This window comes from Clinocottus analis, unplaced genomic scaffold, assembly GCF_023055335.1.
Source record: "Clinocottus analis isolate CAN_PGR_092001 unplaced genomic scaffold, fCliAna1.0.p SCAF_4, whole genome shotgun sequence".
NCBI lineage: Eukaryota > Metazoa > Chordata > Actinopteri > Perciformes > Cottidae > Clinocottus > Clinocottus analis.
Genome location: NW_027176153.1, coordinates 21,525,246 through 21,544,079, shown reverse-complemented (window position 1 = coordinate 21,544,079; position 18,834 = coordinate 21,525,246). Strand labels below are relative to the sequence as shown.

Here is an 18,834-nt window from a genome sequence, read left to right as displayed (position 1 = left end):
AAAGGATTATCATTAATTTATATTTTCATTTATTCTTTATATTGATCTTCATTAGCTCCGACAAAAAAACAAAAAACAAACAAGAAAAGCAAAGCAAGCCAGATGTAAGGACCAGATAATGAAATGACTCTAAAAACAACAAACAATAGTTGCCTATAATGGAAAAACTAATATAGCTGAAACTCACTGCTTAACAGTCCCCATGCTTTGCTTCATGTGAATCATCTTTGGTAGGATTGTTACAATACTTCTTCTTGAAGTGAACTTAGGAACAAAAGAATTTACAGCATCTCTTCATTATAACTGGTATAAATGCTTAATCTGCGTATGGTGTCCTTATGGTCCGACTCCCTGGAATTCTGAACCACATGAAGTAAGTGGCCACATGGTCCTTTTTTTTATTAAACAGACTAAACCCCATCTTATTTGAAAACTTTCAGTAAAGTTTAGAATGTGTGGTTGAAGGGTAAAATTGTTATTTTAGAATCAGTAATATTAGTAATACCATTTTTTTTTAAAAGTAACAATCATATCTCATTCCCTTTTATTTTCATTATGTTCATATCATATGTATTTGCTCTTTCCTCATAATTTTGAAGCACATTAAGTCTACACTTTATGTCTATGAAATGTGCTATAAATAAAAACACGACTTGAACTGAAGAGGTTTAATTAAATTGTGCCTTAACCTGGACAGCTGTGATTGGCTGATCCTCGTCCAATCAGCAGCCTCTGCTCCGATGCTTCCGTACTTTGGCACATTCACACCGTGAGAGTGCGCACACACGGCGGAACACGGTGAGTCTATCATGAAGCTCCACCCGTACCTTCATTAGCTAATTGTGTTGCTAGTTATCAAGTTATGTGACTCGTTTGGTTTATTGATCCGTTTCTAAAATGTCATCGTCTTCGATGAGACACTAACATGCCCCAATACAGCTAAACGTGAAGTAGCTTTAGCTTCCAGGCTAACACCAGCTAACGACGAGTTAACGCTAGCTGACGAGCTATCGGGACGAACTGTTTATAATGCAAGTATCTTAATGCCCGGTTGTATCTCACTAGCGTTCAGATATCGAGTGGTGTATCCACCCGTTAACAAAAGCTCAACAAAACAATTAGCCAGATTAATGTAAAGGCAAGTTTTGAGAGTTCAGTTGAATGCTAATTGACTAGCTAACAGTGTTAGCTAAACATGTATATTGACCCGTTAGGTCTTTAAGTTGAGTTTATTGTTTGTCAGACTGGACCAACGTCAAACCGAGACGTCGCGTGTTATTTCTGTCCCCAGTCAGCATTAGTTAAGTGTGTGTTGTGGTGCACAGCTCGTCTTTCCTCTCTCTAAGCTAATAGGGATGTTAGCTCGCGTTTACCAAGCGTTGCTAGCTGAGTGCTAATATTTGGTAATAAGGATACTTCTTAAAACGACTTCTTTCACTCGAAGTTAAATTCTTATTTGCGATGTGTTGATCCATCAATACGTGATTTTAAGCTTTGGCTGGTCGTTTTTAAACGGTGTCGGTCTGCTGCGTTGAGCCTCTCAGCCACACCCTTCCTCTGGAAACCAACCAACGTTTCGCTTTAAGTTGTCACATAAGTAATGTCCTATTAGTTAACTGTTTTCATTGACGATATAGCACTTTCGTTTCTCGATTATCAAATGAAGGCGTCGTTTTTTTTCACTAAATACTATTTTTTTTAAAAAGTTTGATTAAATAGTTACATCAAAAGCGTGTTTGTTAAAATCTATGGACCCTCTGGACTCTGACACACTGAATTTAAGAGTCGCCCAGTTACACATGTCCACCAGCCTTGTAATGAATGTTTTAGACGATCATGTTGTTGTTTTTTAACTATGTTGATCAGCAACAGGTTTCTCGTTTATGTAACATGTGACAACTCGCCTCCTGGTGATAAAGTAGACCCATGCAACACTTGAAGTCATCCCAGAACAGCAGTAGCATCATAACGCTGGATGAATGAGCAAACACTGCACAGCAGATGATTTTAATAATTCTTCTAATTTAACTTTTTCCAATTGGCTCTGGTGTCAAATGTTGTAATTGCATTTTCTCATTTGTCCTACTTTATAAGCACATAGCAAACAATGCAGTTTTGTTTTGAATTAATCCAGTTTCAACAAGGCTGACTGTAAACACTTCAATATTTGGTTTAATTCAGGGCCAGGTTCCTGTCCAAACAGTTCGGTGTAGTCTCGTCTCCTGGTTCCCAACCAACGCTCAGCATCTGCCCGCTGACATCCTTGTACCTGAGGATCTGCTGGTGCCCTCCCCTCCCCAGATGTAGAGGCAGTTGACATCTGCAGCAGCCGTGTACACAGTAGGTTAAGCTGTTTTCTCAGCATCAGTCTGCTTTTTGCTTTGCTGCATATATTTTGAGCAAAATAGTCTTTTGTGTCCATTTCTAAACTGGGATGGATGTTTACATTTCACTTCGTGATCAGGAATGTGGGGTAAAGTGATTTTTAGTTAGCACCAATGAGAGGCTTTCGTCGACAAAACCAGCAAATGTCTACGAGTAGGTTTGGTGAAGGTTGTCAGCTCAAGTGTTCAATACTTGAAATGTTTGCGTCCAGGCTCATATCTAATCGTGTGAAGGCTGCGCTTTCTTATCTGATGTCAGGGCTAAGAAGCAAGTTGTGACACCGACAAACATTTTCATTTTTAAACACGTAAAATGTCGGAGAACAAAAGCATCAGGCACACGATGGCGTCGCCCTCTGTGCACCCCCTTGCCATGGTAATGATTTCACTGCAGTGGTCATGCATGCACCCTCTGATCTCCATTTTCTGTTTGTATGGTGTACTTGAGCAGAGGAGGATCATTACAATGGCTCTTTGTAGAGTGTCTCGTGTGCCGGTCTCACTGTGGGTTTCTGGTGGTGCTTCATACGTCCTAGTTAGAATTGCAAATGTCGGTCAAGTGTCACAGAGTGTTTTTTTGTATTGTTTGTCTCAACGTTTGGCAAATGTCCAACAGACCTAGTATGATTAGTAGATTCAAAGAGCTTCGTAAATGAGATTTTAGTGTGCATCACCCCTTTGACATTTTGTACATCAAATGAAGATGGCATTTGCGTTTCAGAATATCATTTAAAAAGCAATATTTAAAACTTACACTATATTTACCTCTGTACATGTTTGTGAACGGTATTGTTATTAGATTCCAGCTACCCCATATATTTTTTTTTGCCACTCATTATCTCTGATCTTTAACTTTTCAAAATCTGAATTCTTTGATAAACTTCAAAATGGAAATTCTTCCCTTTAGTCAGATCTGTCAAAGTACGCAAATTAGGCAGATCTGCTCATGCTTTCTCTGAACTGTTTGATTATCAGTGTTAGGTTTGTGACTCTCCCAGCGTTTAGTCACGCAAGAAAACTAAACGCAAAACAAAAAAAAGTTCTGAAAATTACACAACAGAAGACAAGCCTTCTGTATTACTCAAGAGGTTTATGATGCAATTGGCAGCAGCCATAAAGTCCCCTGGATGGTAATGGATTGTTTTAAGAAATGTCTTCACCGGAAACATTTTCATGCCAGTGAGAGTTCTTCTGACTCTTCATATTTTCTAGGCCACTTCTTCTTTGAACTATTTGAGGCAGATGGAGTTGATGATGGGTCATTGTCTGTGCCCTTGCGCCTCTGTATTATGAGATGAAGTTATTTGTGGCACTGGAGCTCTTAGGTTCCTGACACTGACTCACATTTTTAGGCTCTATTGAACTTTTCACTTGAGTCCATGGCTCGAAATTACATCTTTTTGTTCAATCGTTGCAAGTTTTTACTAAAAAAGCCACTTGATTGTTGTTAAATGCCATTGTTGCTACTTGATACACCAGTCTGGATCTCTGGAGTTAAGGAGCATGTCTTTGATTTCCTTAGGCTCTTCCTGCTTCTTTCTTTTCTGTTTTGAGGCGACGCCTGTCGCTGTGACAGCTGAGGTCCCATGGTAGTGGGTGGGAAAGAAAGCTCTCTTTTTTTTTTGGCAGCGCAAATGCATTTTAATCTGCTGATGTCAGTGGTGATTTTGTATTGTTGTAGGCACTGTTCTGACACGGTGTTCACTCTTATATAAGCTTAGTCCTTCATTTCAAACGGAATCGTAATCCTCTTTACTGGCCATCTATGTTTACTTGGCCAGTTTATTTGTTTGTTTGTGCAAGGAATTTGTTTTAAGTTGCTTTCAATGTACTTAAACGTGGTTCCATTCAGCAAGCTGCGCTGGTTATTTTTCTGTTGCTAACAACGTCACAATCCTCTGTCTCACTTTATCATCCGCCATGTCCCTCCACAGACCCTTGTGCTGTCCAGTGAAGTTGCCCACCATGCGCGAGTACAAGCTTGTGGTGCTGGGATCAGGTGGCGTGGGAAAATCAGCACTAGTGAGTAATGTCTGCTGGTGTGAATGCATTTTTGTAGTAAAATGGTGTTATTGACATTGTTATGATGCAATTTACACTAAAGTAGTGCTCAATAGAATATAAAAGAAGAGCAATTGTTTTTAAGCTTCTTTTGTGCTACAAAAACTGCATTGTGGTACATAATAATATTCTGCGGTTAGTATATTCTGGGATGCAATATTTCAACAGGCCACAATAAATTTAAGAGACTATGATGCACGACTTTGCCTGAGTCGAGGCTTGTGCAGCCACAAGAGTGTAAATTATCCTTGTTAAGAAATTAAAGTGGTCTCTTGTTGGAAAGGAATTGTTATATTTTTATTGTGTTTTTATGTTTTGGGAAATGAATTGGCCGGTGCAAGTTTTTTTTTTATCATTGATATACTGTCTTTTTCCCCCGTTCCATTTGTCCATTTCAGACAGTCCAATTTGTGCAAGGAATTTTTGTGGAGAAGTACGACCCCACAATAGAAGACTCCTACAGAAAGGTAGGCTCAGAAACACACTGGTCTCAATGCAACTGTGTGGTTAGCTGTTTAAATGCCTCCAAGTTTCTTATAAGAAAAATGTGCATGTTTTTTCTCCCAACAGCAAGTGGAGGTCGACGGGCAGCAATGTATGCTTGAAATCCTTGACACGGCTGGAACAGTAAGTCAAGTCAGACACGGGCATCAGATATAGAGGGAAGATAAATATAAACACGTTGCTGATGGCTCCTCCTCTGGTTTTGATCTGTAGGAGCAGTTCACGGCCATGAGGGACCTGTACATGAAGAATGGCCAAGGCTTTGCTTTGGTGTACTCCATAACTGCGCAGTCGACATTTAATGACCTACAGGACCTCCGGGAACAGATCCTGCGAGTAAAGGACACTGAGGACGTGAGTGTTATACCTTTTTTAAAAGATACTTTTATTTATTTTTCACCATACTGTTGTCTTTTACACAGATATTTTAGTCAATGACGTGGGTGTTTGTGTTTTAATAACAGGGATGGCATGGCAACTGTCGTGTTACATTAAATTACTGTTTTCTGTCTATTTTTATAAAATTGCTATAATGCAACATGTGGAAAAGCAACAAAATCTCACATTTGAAAAGCTGAAACCATCAACCTTTTTGAACAAATATGCATATGATTAATCAATAAAGGTGAAGATTGTCAGTTTTGTGACATCGTAATTAGATAATCCAACGTTTAGTTTAATCAATGTGAGCCTGTTTTCTCTAAAGTTGAGAAACAGATCTGCGATTAAGAAACCTACACTTTGTATTAATCCCCTTGGGGAAATTAGAACAAGCATGTTCACACATGTGAAAAATAAAGAGACATGTATTTATACATATAGGGGTATTGCCATATACCAGTATTATTGTTAATAGATATTTGAAATTGAAATATTTATATAACTGAAATGATAGATGCTATCATGTAAATAAACCAGCACCTCTTAAATTACAATATACATACAATTATGGTAATGGACTCTCTCTGCACCTCTCTATACTCGTGTGTTGCCAAAAGAAAAAGAAATATGATGAATAAAATATGGAACTGAGAACATAAATATAAACAAGATGACACAAGAGAATAAATAACACAAAATAAAGAACTTAACTTTGGAGCCGCGTGTTTTTCTTCTGATGGCGTTAGTGTTTCTTCTTGTAGTACAGGTGACCTCATTTCTCAGCCGCTCCTCTGTAATGCACCTCCTCGTGTGTGCACAGGTTCTCCTCAGTGATGACCTTTATCGGTGTTTCTCTGTAAAATCGTCCCGTGTCGCCTCTCGGGCTCATCGCTCTCTCATTAGTCGGCTCTGTGGGAGAGAGGGCAGAGCGAATGGGAGGAGGGGGCAGGAACTTTGTGACAGGATGTAAATGTCAGAGCTGTTTGATGCTTTCTGCCACTTCCGGTCTTGATTTAGAGAGAGGACGTGCAGCATGCTGTGTGTGTGCTTTATTTATTCATAGCAGGTTACTTGATGGTCTTGTTTCTTGATTCAAGGCTCACTAAATATTATTCTGCATCTACTGTGTGTATATAAGATCATAAACTAAGTGAATCATACATATTTGGCCATGTAAACATTTTAATGCTATATGATATTGCCTGAAAACTCAAACCTTTTCAACATTTTCCGTTAATCAGGTTCCAATGATCCTGGTGGGAAACAAATGTGACCTGGAGGACGAGCGTGTGGTTGGAAAGGAGCAGGGTCACAACCTGGCCCGCCAGTGGAACAACTGTGCCTTTTTAGAGTCTTCAGCTAAATCAAAGATCAATGTTAATGAGGTAAGTGCGGCCACTCTTCGGGGTGAAGCGGTACACAGAATATGGATGCGCTTGTTTGTCATGAATGGTTCGACACACTGGGGGGGAAAAAACATGCATGAGGATGTGTTGTTTTTGATCAGACGGAAAGTTCAAAAGACACTCAATCATCTTGCTGGGTATTGGGGCAGCAACTATTTTCATTATTAAGCTAGTGGACAATTTAAACAGTTCTGTCTTAAACTGCACAAACACTTTGATTGTATCAAAATACATGGAATATAAAAAAAACTTGTGCATTGAATGCATTTCCATTGAAATATCTTGACAGTGGCGTGAGACACCGACACTCCTTGTCTTGTGCACAGCTCATTCTCTCTCATTGCTGATGTAGCTAAACAGGAACCAGCTGGTTGATCTTCTTGTTTTTAATGTCACGCTCACCATGGTGAAACTGACTTCCACGCCAATCGGCTTAAAAATGTAACCTCGGCATATTTTGCGAAGGCAGAATTCAACCTTTCATTTCAATCACACACAGAATGTAAATGAGAACTTCAAAAACTTTCTAAATATTTTCCGACTTGATTAAATTCTGATGGTGAAACGAAAATACATTTGCCAGGACTGAAAACCATAAATCCATTATTTAAGAGCCACAGATTTGGTGCCGGAGACCACAAGTTTAACTGGAACACACACACATGCAGGCCCGCTGTCATGCACACATGAATGAGGGAAGGCGGGTAAAACACGGAGCACATTGACACGGATGATGAAGCCCCGCCCTCTCCTAAGAGTTTGTCCCGGTATACTGTTAGCGAGCAAACTGTTGGCTGCGGTAAGTTACGGGTTGTAACTTGCAATCGAGCAGCAGAACCACTGAAGCTATGTGCTCGTGTTTTCATGGTGTTGGGGGGGTTATGCTCCAGTGTGTCATTGAGCCATTGTTTCAGGCCTGCACAACATAAGAAAACAACCAAAAAATATATAACAAAAACAGTTAAATGGTCTTTGTCTCCAACTCAGCACTATGTAGTTCACTCTCTTCATATGTTTTCAGCATTTATTCTCTGATGTGACTTATGTGCCGAGAAACACTCCAACTTGAAGATATTAGTTCTGTCACCGCTGAAATGTTGAGACCAATGAACTTTTCCCCCCGTTTTTCTTTTCTTAGATTTTCTATGATCTGGTGAGACAGATCAACAGGAAAACGCCGATGGAAAAGAAGACAAAAAAGAAGTCGAATTGCACACTGCTCTAAAAGGCCCTCCTCCCACAGCAGCTCCAGGCCAGGTGAGTGGGTGTTGGAGCTAAATTTACTTCAGACTTGAGCAGGTTTTCCGCAGCACACTGAGCTCGGGCTTTTCATAGAACGTTTAGATGTTTATTGCAGTCAATTTTTAGAGTTTTTTTTAAATCATTTTGACGCCATGCAAGTATCATATTGCAGTCAACAGATAAACTTGGTAAATGTGGTTCAAAGCATCACTGATGACGATGTAACAACTCAAAGTAAATCTTCCTTTGGGGAACAAGACTAATTTTACCCTCGTCCCTTTTTGTCTTGTCAACCAAGTTACTGAAGGCTAATAGTGTGGAGAAAAAACGTTTTAGGGCTTCATCTTTTAATTTGATCAAATTATTTATAGTGTTTTATCTCATTTTCTCATTGAGTCTTTCATCAATGTAGTGGCTCCACCTGCTGTTGGACCGTAGCTTAATAAACCAGCCATACTTCATGTTCTGGCCCGTTGTCTTCAAATAGTGAACGTTATCAAAGCAGTGTTTTTTTATTTTTTATTTTTTTTGATGTTTCCCCAGGTTTGTGTTTGTAAATCATTGGTTTACAGTCGTTTCACTTTAATATAAAAATCAATCTCTTGAGATTTAAAGCTTGGTTGAAATATTAATTCACTATGGCGGCAGTGATGGCCTTTAAACTTCTGAAATTAAACTAAACTGATCATGTAACTTTTGCATCAATAAAAGCAGACATGTGATACTTTACTATATTTGAAGGAAACCTGCATGACGGGTTCACAGTTATTCAAGATTAACTACTTTGTCTGTAAAGCCGATGTAATCTGTAGCATGTTAGCTACAGATTAACTTTGCGCTGCGTTTTAGCACAGTGAGGGGACTGTGGATTAGAAAGGGATGTTTTAATGCCCCGCATCATGGCTCAACACTTCAAAAGTTGTAGCCAGGTTTTAAACATTGTTGCCATTTTTAGTAATTATTACATCAGTTGATAAAATGTGACCTGGAGATTTGAAAGCTTTATTAGTCGCAAACAAAATCGACTCAAATGCATGTCTGCTTGCACGTTAGTGAAACACAGCAGCGTTGGCTCGCTCCAGTTCTGACTTTTTACAGCAATATTTTAATAATGCATCAAATATAAAAAAAATTAAAAAATACGGTGCTTGTTTGCGGTCCCTATTATTTATGTTAAAATGGTTTGCCAGAGGTTAGCCACCTGGTAGCTGCTGCTGTCAAACCCTGAATTTGGAACAGAAGGAACAATTAAAGCAACGAAACCTCTTTCACGGTTCTTACGGTCATGAGAAACCTGGAAAAGTCATGGCATTTCTGAAAGGTTATTTTAAGGCCTGGAAAGGTCCTCGAGAAAAATATAATCCCAAAGATTTTGGAAGAGTCCTGTAAATGTGGTATATTCATGTGTTCATGACGTTCATTTACGCTGAGTTTGAAATACTTAAAATACTTTTAAAAGACGCTCAAAATATCAGCAGGCACACATACGGGCATCTCCATAAATGTGTATTCTTTTAATCAAACTACTGTCTCATTAATTTATCATTTAAGGTATCATTTATGCTTTGGAATTCTCATTGTTAGTTTAAATACTACATTTTATCACTTTTAATGTGTACAACAAGATTACACAAAATGTTTGGTCATGAAAATTTGGTTTAAAGTCTTGGAAAAATCATGGTTACCATTGGTCAAAAATGTGCAGGAACCCCGTCTTTTAATGTTTGCACCTGACTGATGTTTTAAGACAGAATGAGTATGAAGCTAAGCTTTTTTTTAAGAGCATTATGTTGAAATAAGGGGATACAATACTGGTTAATTCTCTCCACTGTGAAGTAAACTGAAGTCTTCTTAATGGCTGTCTTTGTAGTCTCTAAAGCCCTCAAACTACGCTGTGGGCCTGCGGTCCAGATCCGCGACACGGTTTCCTAATGTCCACAGACTTTAACCACAGCTTTTTCTTAAGAGTCATTTAAATTTTCTACCAATTCTGTAAAATTTGTCTTAAGGAACATTGTCTTTTTTAAAATGTGTATTTAACATTTCACAAGCTTCAATAAACACGAAGCTGAAGTGTTCAACCTGGCCAGCGGCTGCCAGGTCATTTTGAGTTTGAGGCGTCTCCGCCAGGCCGAGGTTCCTCTTTCTCTGCACGGCCTTCACAATGTTGAATATCTACTGACGTTATGTTTTTTTGTCTCGCTTTGCAGAAACTCTTAATGATTAACTGTTTCCCAGTGGATCGTGCCAGCATTCCAAGTCCTCTCCAGAGCATTTTGAAAAAGGCAGACAGATACTTCACCTATTGCAAAATGGCAGGAGACGGCACATACTCTCAAGATGCTCTTCTCTGCTTTTTAACAGCGAAGAAATCCACCTCTTTATTTTTTTTTGTATAGTCCGCCTGATGACAACTCTGTTTTTGTTTTTATTTGTTTTTTCTTCTCCAGGGTGTCTTTCTCTTTGAAATATTAGTGTAAAAGAAGAGACCGAGGGTTTGAATCCATATATGGGAACTAAAATGTTTTATTAAAAGTAACATCAATCTTTGGCATATTGTGACAATAAGTTTGCAAAAAGAAACCTTGTGAAATGTTGACCTTTTTCATACATTTCATACATTTCTGCACTAACAGTGTCAACAAAGATGCATCATTGTCCATAAGTTACTCACTCCTACTTTAAAGGATGTGTATTGATGAGATAACATCTTTCCTAAGTGACTTTGTTTTTTATTGAGAGCTGAAAGCCTTCCATATTTCCCATAATATATTCTACTTCCATTTTTGCATAATAAAGCTAAGGAAATTAGTATTTTATAGACTGATGGGGGAAATGGTGTGTTCTGATTTGTGTCTTGAGGCTGAAAATATATTGTACTAAACCAACTCTAATATTGCTGTCACAGATGCTTTTCCAGCTTTTATGAATGATTAAATTTTAGTACATTTTCATTATTTTTTTGTCTTGTTTTTTTCCTTAATTTGTGTTTTCCAGAGTGTTAAATGTTTTTTTTTTAATCATTTGGAACAAAAAATAATGCTGGATAATAGAAATTATTTGCTCAATAGTTTGGCTGGATTATAAACACAACCACTTTTAAAATGGTTTTATGAATTGTGTTCTCTCCACGGCTGAAGTCGGCAGAGTACCGCTCAGGACACGCAGAGGATCAATACTGCCGATAGTCTCCACAAGCTTAAAGTGCAACTGTTAGTGTTTCCTGTTGGCAGAAGTGACAGCCTCCACCCAAGTCACCGGCGTTTGAGCTGAAAAGTTTGCTCAGCTGACCAGCGGCGGCGGCGGAGGTTGAAGAGCGGAAGGAGCCCAGAAAGAGAAACTCTCACGGGGAAGAAGAGGAACTAATCAGATTGTGGGCTTGAGGCCAGTGAAGGCAGACGAGACTCGGATCAATCAGCTGATCCACCTCAGAATGATGGTGAGACACGAAGGCCTCTAAGAGGATAGATGTTAAGATAGCTGAAGTCACGAGTTACTTACAGATAATAAAACAATATATTAATACATCAATACATGTCTTTATTTTATTGTACAATGTATTAAAGATAAAACTGGTAGTTGGGGACAGTTTACAAAGAGGTTTACCCCTCTAAACTTCTCTTTACATTTTACATTACTATTTTTTTATAAGGCCCAAAGAGGGAACATTGCCAATATCTCACACGAGAAAAGTGTAAAAGAAAAACACAAGCAAATGTGTGGATTTATTTTTTCTTCTCTCCTCGTGACTGTCATACAACCTCTGAGTTATTTCTTGTGACCCTTTAGATGGGGCCTTGACCTTTAGGTCAAAATAGCTCCACTTCAACCAGCTCCAGTAACACTGCTATACCCTTTCATACTGATGCAGCAGTATTAACAGAGTAATATATATGCAGACCATTCTTCTGCTTAACAAATACGTTTGACTTATTCTTATTATGTACCTATGCTAAGTAGATTTGGGTGATTTATGTATTTTTACTGAACTGGATATTGATTGCCGGGTGTTTCCTTATAGTATGTCTTTGTGCTGTACTTATACTCACTGTGCGTTTTCTAAAGTCAAGGATCTGAGTTGCTTCTTCCAACACTGGCTGAAACGGGAACTTAAGCAATATGATGATTTCTGCTTCACCCATTTAAACATGCTGGCTGATAAATCTTCTCGAAAAGCATCGGAATGGATCCGCAACAGTTCTATCGTCGCAATTAAAATCCCATCTCTCTCTATATCACCACCGCTCAGTGAGCAGCGGCGGTGACTCCCAATCTGTCTCACCTCCCCTGGCCCTCCTCCCTCCCTCCTTTCCCCTCCCTCTCTCTCTGCTACACGCATGCATGCAGACCGACAGGCTCGGCGACCCCCCTCCCCCCCTTTCCATCATTTTCCCATCTCTTACTCACTCTCTTCCCTACAACAAACATGGCCGCGAAATCTGATGGTGCACCCGTCTCTCTACGAAACGAAATCCCACCCGAGTGTCCCTCCAGGTCGGACCCGCGGCCTCCGCAGCGCCGCGCCGCCGAGCAGCGCTACTCCCTCCCGGACTGCTGCTGGACGCTGTGCGCCCTTTTGGTGTTCTTCTCGGACGGGGCCTCAGACCTGTGGCTGGCCGCGGACTACTACCTTCGGAGGTACTACTGGTGCTTCGCGCTGACTCTGGTCTTCGTGATCATTCCGTCCGTGGTCGTGCAAGTGTTGAGCTTCCGATGGTTCGCCTACGATTTCTCGGAAACCGTCGAGAGCGGCGCGGCCGCCGTGGTGGGGGCGTCGGCGGCGGCGTCGGCGGCGGCGGAGGAAGAGGAGAGCGACTTCAGCACCAAGGACAGCGGCGAGCGGGGCGCTGGCCGCTCTGCCGAGGCCGGGGTGCTGCCGGGGCCGGGGCCGGGCACCGGGGGAGGAGCCCGGGGCTGCTGCAGAGTCTTCATATGGCTCTTCCAGGCCATCATTCACATCTTTCAGCTGGCACAGGTCTGGAGGTAAGAGTCTGAACGTAAGGGGGATACGAGAGGAGGTGGAAACTACACATTCTGCCTTTGTGTGTGTGTGTGTGTGTGTGTGTGTGTGTGTGTGTGTGTGTGTGTGTGTGTGTGTGTGTGTGTGTGCACACATGCACATGTATTCTCCCCAGCCCGGCATCACTCCCTGTAAATGCTCAACGCTTATGAAACGTAATCATTCAGAGAGGACTCTGCCCAAAATGCTAGAATGTCTTGCTGTATTGTTTGACGTGTCTCCAGCTTAGAAAGGGCGAAATAGACTCCACCCAGCCCCCTCAAGGGGTGGAGGGTGGGCGAATTAGACCCCCACCCTTTACACACACACACACACACACACACACACACACACACATCGCGCTTTTAGGTCAATCATCACCCAGGAAAATCAACAACTCATCCACACCAATCGCCTTATAGAAAAATATAAAAATCCCTTTGTCTTCAGGGGTTTTGGCAAGAAGGGGCCTGAGTGCTGAAGGAAATGAATATTCTCAAATGTCACGTTGCTTCCTATTTGCAGTGAAATGTGTACCCGCCTCTCTTTCACCGAGTATTTCCAGTCCTTAGCTCGAGGCTCCTGCTCTCATGTTTGCTAAATCCATATTCTCAAACCTCCCCAGCTGTTTTCAGATTCCGTCTGTTCCTCTCCGTTTAGCCCAAACATGTTTAATTATCCGGCACACTCTGAGACTGAAAACAAACCGGCGTATACACTCTCCCCTCACATGGATGGTGGGCTATAGTAGGTCTGTAGGTCAGCTACTCAGGCAGCGATGGTAGCAGTGCTCAAGCTTAGAGTGATCTGATCGGTTTTGACAGGCTTGAACTGCTGCCAGCCGGGAGGAGGCATGCAGCTGAACTGTAGTGGGAGGAGGGTTAGACAAAATGTGACGATACTCAAAGACAAGTTGTATTTCATTGACATAATACAACGTTATAAGAAGGACACATTGTGTGTAAAGAGGAAATCAAATGCAAATAACGTGTTTGATTTATCTGTGGGCGTTCGTAATCTCCCTGTCGGTCTATCTTTGTGGTCGCTCTCTTCCGGCCTCTTTAGACAGCCCTATGGGTAATATATATTGATTTCTTATTTCCTCCTCGAGACTTGGACTTTGTGTGTGTGTGTGTGTGTGTGTGTGTGTGTATGTGAGTGTGTCCAGGAGCACATTAAAACATTGTGGCGGCACAGAATTACCGGTAATGCCATTAAAGCTGTTGTGTGTGCTCCGTTCGCTGCCGCTGCTCTCAGACCGGCGTGTCTGCACATTAAGAGGATTACCGCTCAGTGTTTTACCCTCAGCTGTTAACTCAGGAATGATCCGTCACTGATACACTGTTAGTCAGGTGAACCGGGATCAATTTGGGCAGGCTACCAGAATTAAATGTCAGCGCACGAGAGATGGGAAACAGGGGTTGTGTTACAGACTGAGAGCGTGTGCATGAAACGCTGTCTTTGTGTGTCCTCCTGAGTCTTTGACCCTTACTATTGCATGTCTATTTTCTCAGCGCGTTACATCCCAAGGCGCACTTTGTGTAGCGGGAAGCAGAACAAAAAAACGGTTACACAAACTCTCTTGTGGTTCACTGGGCTTGTTGACTAAAGCTCCTCATACCCTTCTCCTTAAGGCAATTACTGATACATTCATAGCCTCAATCCTCTGTGACAACCACCATATTTCTTTTTAAACAGTTGAGGTTGAAATGTAATGATTTACACAGTGGGTATTTGCATGGTACAAAGAGGTGTCACGTGTCAATGCATTTGTGCAGGAATTTGTTTGCACAGTGCATATGTCAACCTGTGTGTCCACAGAACGATGTGTGTTTGTCACACAAGGTCATTATAGAACGAGCTGACATGGGCGTGGGACTACATGCCAGCAAAGCTCAGGAGGTCAACAAGGGGCTTCATAGCGAGCTCTCTTTTTCCCTATAACCTTGAATCTGAAGACGAGATTGAGTGCATTTATTTGGATTTCCTCATGTTTGGCAGCGCTCTGACTGATTTTATTTGAAGAGAGATTGCAGACAAGCATTCACCCCCTCCGACGTCTGTACTAAAATTAAAATCACAGAGCTGTTTGGTTCAGTCTCGTCGGAATCGCAGAGGAGCAGCCAGCTTTTTTGGCAAAAACTACTGACAGCTCCCAGAGTTTTGAATAATGAGTTATGACTTCTGAGAGTCTGAAGTCCAAAAGTTTTTGAAGCACAGTTTTCAGACCTAAAATTCAGCCTTAATACGCCGACATGTCTGAATTGTGTGTGTGTGTGTGCCTCTGATACACAGGTATGTCCACGTCCTGTATTTGGGTGTGCAGAGCCGCTGGCACCGAGACCCTGAGCGCCGACACTACTACTGGCGCATGATGTTTGAGAGCGCCGACATCAGCATGCTGCGTCTGCTGGAGTCCTTCCTGAAGAGCGCCCCTCAGCTGGTGCTGCAGCTCAGCATCATGATCCAGGCCAACCAGGTGCTGCCCCTGCAGGGTGAGTGTCCCGAAATGGCCAATCGCCGCATCAGTCAATCACACGTCTCACGGCTCACGCTATGTCCGATGAGTCACTTGTGATGCGCCTCAATCGGGGCGCCCACAGAGCAGAGACGTGTGTATTCCTGCTGTGCTAAACGCTACGACAGTTACCCCTCTGGCTGTTTTCATCCAGTTTAACTTCTCTTGCTCATCTGTCTCTTTTCCCTCTGTTTCTCCAGGGCTTTCAGCTTCTGCCTCACTGGTATCCCTCGCTTGGATGGTCGCATCCTATCAGAAAGCCCTGAGGGACTCCCGGGACGATAAGCTATCCATGACCTACAAGGCCGTCATAGTTCAGATCCTGTGGCACCTGTTTGCCATCGGCGCCCGCACGCTGGCCTTCGCCCTGTTCGCCTCCGTGTTCCAGCTTTACTTTGGCATCTTCATCATGGCCCATTGGTGCATCATGACGTTTTGGATCATTCAAGGCGAGACGGACTTCTGCATGTCCAAATGGGAGGAGATTATCTACAACATGATGGTGGGCATCGTGTACGTTTTCTGCTGGTTCAGCGTTCGGGAGGGACGCACCCGCTGCAGGATGCTCATCTACAGCCTGACTGTGTTCGCTGAGAACGTGGCGCTCACCACTGCCTGGTATTTGTACCGCGACCCTCGTACGCCGGACTTCTACGCCGTCATCATGGTGTGCGTGGTGGCCAGCAGCTACGCTCTGGGCACCTTCTTCATGTTCGTGTATTACTGTCTGCTGCACCCTGACGGCCCGGTCTCCGGGTGGGGTTACATTGTGGAGAAGGAGGAGCCTCTGGAGACGCTGGCCTCCCCAGCTACCAGCCTCCCGCCCGACGTGGTGAGCAGCCCCCCCAGGACCCTTCAGAGAACTAAAGGGTTAGAAAGAGAGCAAGGGTCCGGGGTAGACGGCGACGTGTTTCAGGTACGACCGCTTCGGGGAGCTCAGGCCCCGGTGACCAACCTGACACCCAGGACAGAGGGGCCCGTCATCCGCATAGACCTGCCCAGGAAGAAGTACCCCGCCTGGGACGCTCACTTCATCGACCGCCGGCTGCGTAAAACCATCCTGGTGCTGGAAAGCGCCGCCCCAGTCACGCCAAGGATTCAGTACCGCTGTCTGGGCACACCCAAAGAAGTGATGGAGTACGAGACCACCGTGTGATGCGCAGAGAGGGGCCGTAACTCAGCTCGAGCCGCGTGGACACCCTGCCTTAGATGAAATGGCAGGTGGATGACTCTCACTGAGCAGTCTGTTTCAGCTCCGCGCCAACTTGATTGCTCTCTCCGTACTGCCAGTCAGCGGAGACCAAACGGGGGTGTGAGAGAGGTGTGGTGTCTTTTATTTTTTACGAAAGGCAAAATGCTGTGATGTTGTGTAACGATGGTGCATATTTCGGTTTCTGTATCATTTCTCAGGTCAGGGGTGTGGTACAGGATGATGTTGATGTTAGCAGCAAACCTGCTGTCCAGTTAAGTTAGGAGAGAAGCACAGGGAGGCAGAGAAGTGGAGCTGGTTGTCAATCAGAGGCCCAACGTCCTCCTCGGTGAAAGTGCTACAGCGCATCCTCTCAAGGCGGTCAACACAGAGACGAGCCTTCAACATGCATGATTATTTATGGCAGCTAGAAATTAAACATCCATGAAGACGTAGAAGGGTGAGAGGCATTTAAAAGACGGTGAACTCGACACTGTAATTTTAAACACAATCTACAATAAATATATCCCAGGCACTGATGGATCATGAGCATATTCTTTCCATAACTACTCACTCATGTTGAAGGATTCTCTGAAAATGCTGAATGTAAAAACAGTTGAAAATGTGATTATTTGTGACAAGGCTTCAAGCATTTGTAGGCTGTTAGTGGGTTTTACAACATTCCTGTGGTACAACATTTGTTTTTGTCTTTTAGGTAAAAGCTAGAACAAAAAAAGAGATTTGTGTGTTTACAAGCAATCTGTGGTTTTTGGGACACGCCATCACTATTATTCCAATAAGATGCACCTTCATTCAGAATGTGTAATGAACAATAGCTACATTATGAGTTACATTTACAGGATGTATTCCGATAGGACTCTCAACAATTGTATTTTCATACTGCATCCGTCTTACGCAGCAAAGGAAACGAGACATTAATTTCCATGTAAATTAAACTGTATAATGAAGAGGAAGTTACAGAGGGACAGCACTGTCTGTAATAATACTGTATCCATACTTTGTTGTCTGAATAATGTAGAGAGAAAAAATTAACTGCAGAATCCAGACTCGGAATAGCTTTGATATTATTGATGGTACAGGCATGTGATACTTGTGGTAACATTTTCATTTTACGGGATCTGTAATTTCCTTTTAATTTTCTGAAAACCTTCCAAGAAATACATTTTTACTCGGATATGAATTTTATAATGAATAGCGACAGAATTTAAGCAGTTCATTTCCAGATGAATTTCCATGAAAGAACTGCTCTATTTAAAGCCCATCATAATTTATTCATCATCCACTAATTATTGGAAACTTAATTCTTCATATATAATTAATTGAATACTCACAATACTCGACAAATGACACATCTGACCTGCTGTAGAGTCAAGGTCACACTAGCTTTGCATTTAATAGGAATGCTAAATATCAGTTTTCCAGGAACCTTCCTATGAAATTATTAAGAATTAGTGGTCCTGTAAAATAAAGCGATACCGTACTTTATTTTATCAGGGTTGTTTTTGTATAGAGTAGTCACAAGAAGGACATTTCTGAACTGTGTGTGTTTGTGTGTGTTTGCGTGTGTGTGAGCTCATATACCAGCATGTGTATGGGTGTATGTGGGGGAGGGGAGTCCTGCCATGTACATTTAAGTTAAATTGAAATGTGTCATTGAGATAAGACAGTTTTGTTGTAAACACTGTCCGGTCAGCTCAGTTTTCCCAGATGACACTAAAATAAATAAGTAATAGCCCACTGAGCATCTTTACCAACCCTGCTGCAGTAAAAAAATGATTAAAAAAAAAAAAGAAGAAAGAAGCAAAGCCAGAGAGGCTTCAATTATGGTGCTAACTGTTTGAGTCCATCACCTTACTACCACACAGTGTACCATAAAATGAGCTTGTTAAGGCAGGAGTTTGGGCGGGGCTGTACCTCAAAACACAAACACGAAGCTAGAATCAAAAAGCCTTAAACTGGTCATACCAGACGGTTGCTGTTCAAAACAAGAAGAAAAAAAAAAAGATTAATGAGAAGGTGAAGACAATTTCATTATGTTGTTGTTGCTTAAATAAAGAGCAATGTGTTTACCTGATTTTTGCTGTTGGTGCTTATTTAAAAAAATATGTTTTACAAAGAAACCAGACACT

The 18,834-nt window shown here is 42.0% G+C and overlaps 2 protein-coding genes across 2 annotated transcripts; both read left to right on the top strand.

Annotated features, from left to right (window-relative positions):
• The first annotated feature begins 755 nt into the window (after window positions 1-755).
• On the top strand, window positions 756-10,935 carry rap1aa (RAP1A, member of RAS oncogene family a). The gene is made up of 9 exons (XM_068597142.1): window positions 756-798; window positions 2,182-2,340; window positions 4,319-4,406; window positions 4,844-4,912; window positions 5,016-5,072; window positions 5,163-5,303; window positions 6,572-6,715; window positions 7,875-7,993; window positions 10,189-10,935. Exons 3-8 carry the CDS (start codon window positions 4,350-4,352, stop codon window positions 7,959-7,961), a joined length of 555 nt encoding a protein of 184 aa, XP_068453243.1. The 5' UTR covers window positions 756-798; window positions 2,182-2,340; window positions 4,319-4,349; the 3' UTR covers window positions 7,962-7,993; window positions 10,189-10,935.
• Window positions 10,936-12,375: 1,440 nt separating this feature from the next.
• Window positions 12,376-18,772, top strand: xkr7a (XK related 7a). Its single transcript, XM_068598602.1, has 3 exons — window positions 12,376-12,961; window positions 15,273-15,472; window positions 15,696-18,772. Exons 1-3 carry the CDS (start codon window positions 12,405-12,407, stop codon window positions 16,649-16,651), a joined length of 1,713 nt encoding a protein of 570 aa, XP_068454703.1. The 5' UTR covers window positions 12,376-12,404; the 3' UTR covers window positions 16,652-18,772.
• The last annotated feature ends 62 nt before the right edge of the window (window positions 18,773-18,834 follow it).

Excerpts from the sequence above, each read along its gene's own strand:
- rap1aa (XM_068597142.1), top strand. The coding sequence starts at position 4,350 with ATGCGCGAGTACAAGCTTGTGGTGCTGGGATCAGGTGGCGTGGGAAAA. Across the intron at positions 5,073-5,162 it reads TCCTTGACACGGCTGGAACA|GAGCAGTTCACGGCCATGAG; the intron begins GTAAGTCAAGTC and ends TTTGATCTGTAG. Across the intron at positions 5,304-6,571 it reads GAGTAAAGGACACTGAGGAC|GTTCCAATGATCCTGGTGGG; the intron begins GTGAGTGTTATA and ends TCCGTTAATCAG.
- xkr7a (XM_068598602.1), top strand. The coding sequence starts at position 12,405 with ATGGCCGCGAAATCTGATGGTGCACCCGTCTCTCTACGAAACGAAATC. Across the intron at positions 12,962-15,272 it reads CAGCTGGCACAGGTCTGGAG|GTATGTCCACGTCCTGTATT; the intron begins GTAAGAGTCTGA and ends TCTGATACACAG. Across the intron at positions 15,473-15,695 it reads CCAGGTGCTGCCCCTGCAGG|GGCTTTCAGCTTCTGCCTCA; the intron begins GTGAGTGTCCCG and ends CTGTTTCTCCAG.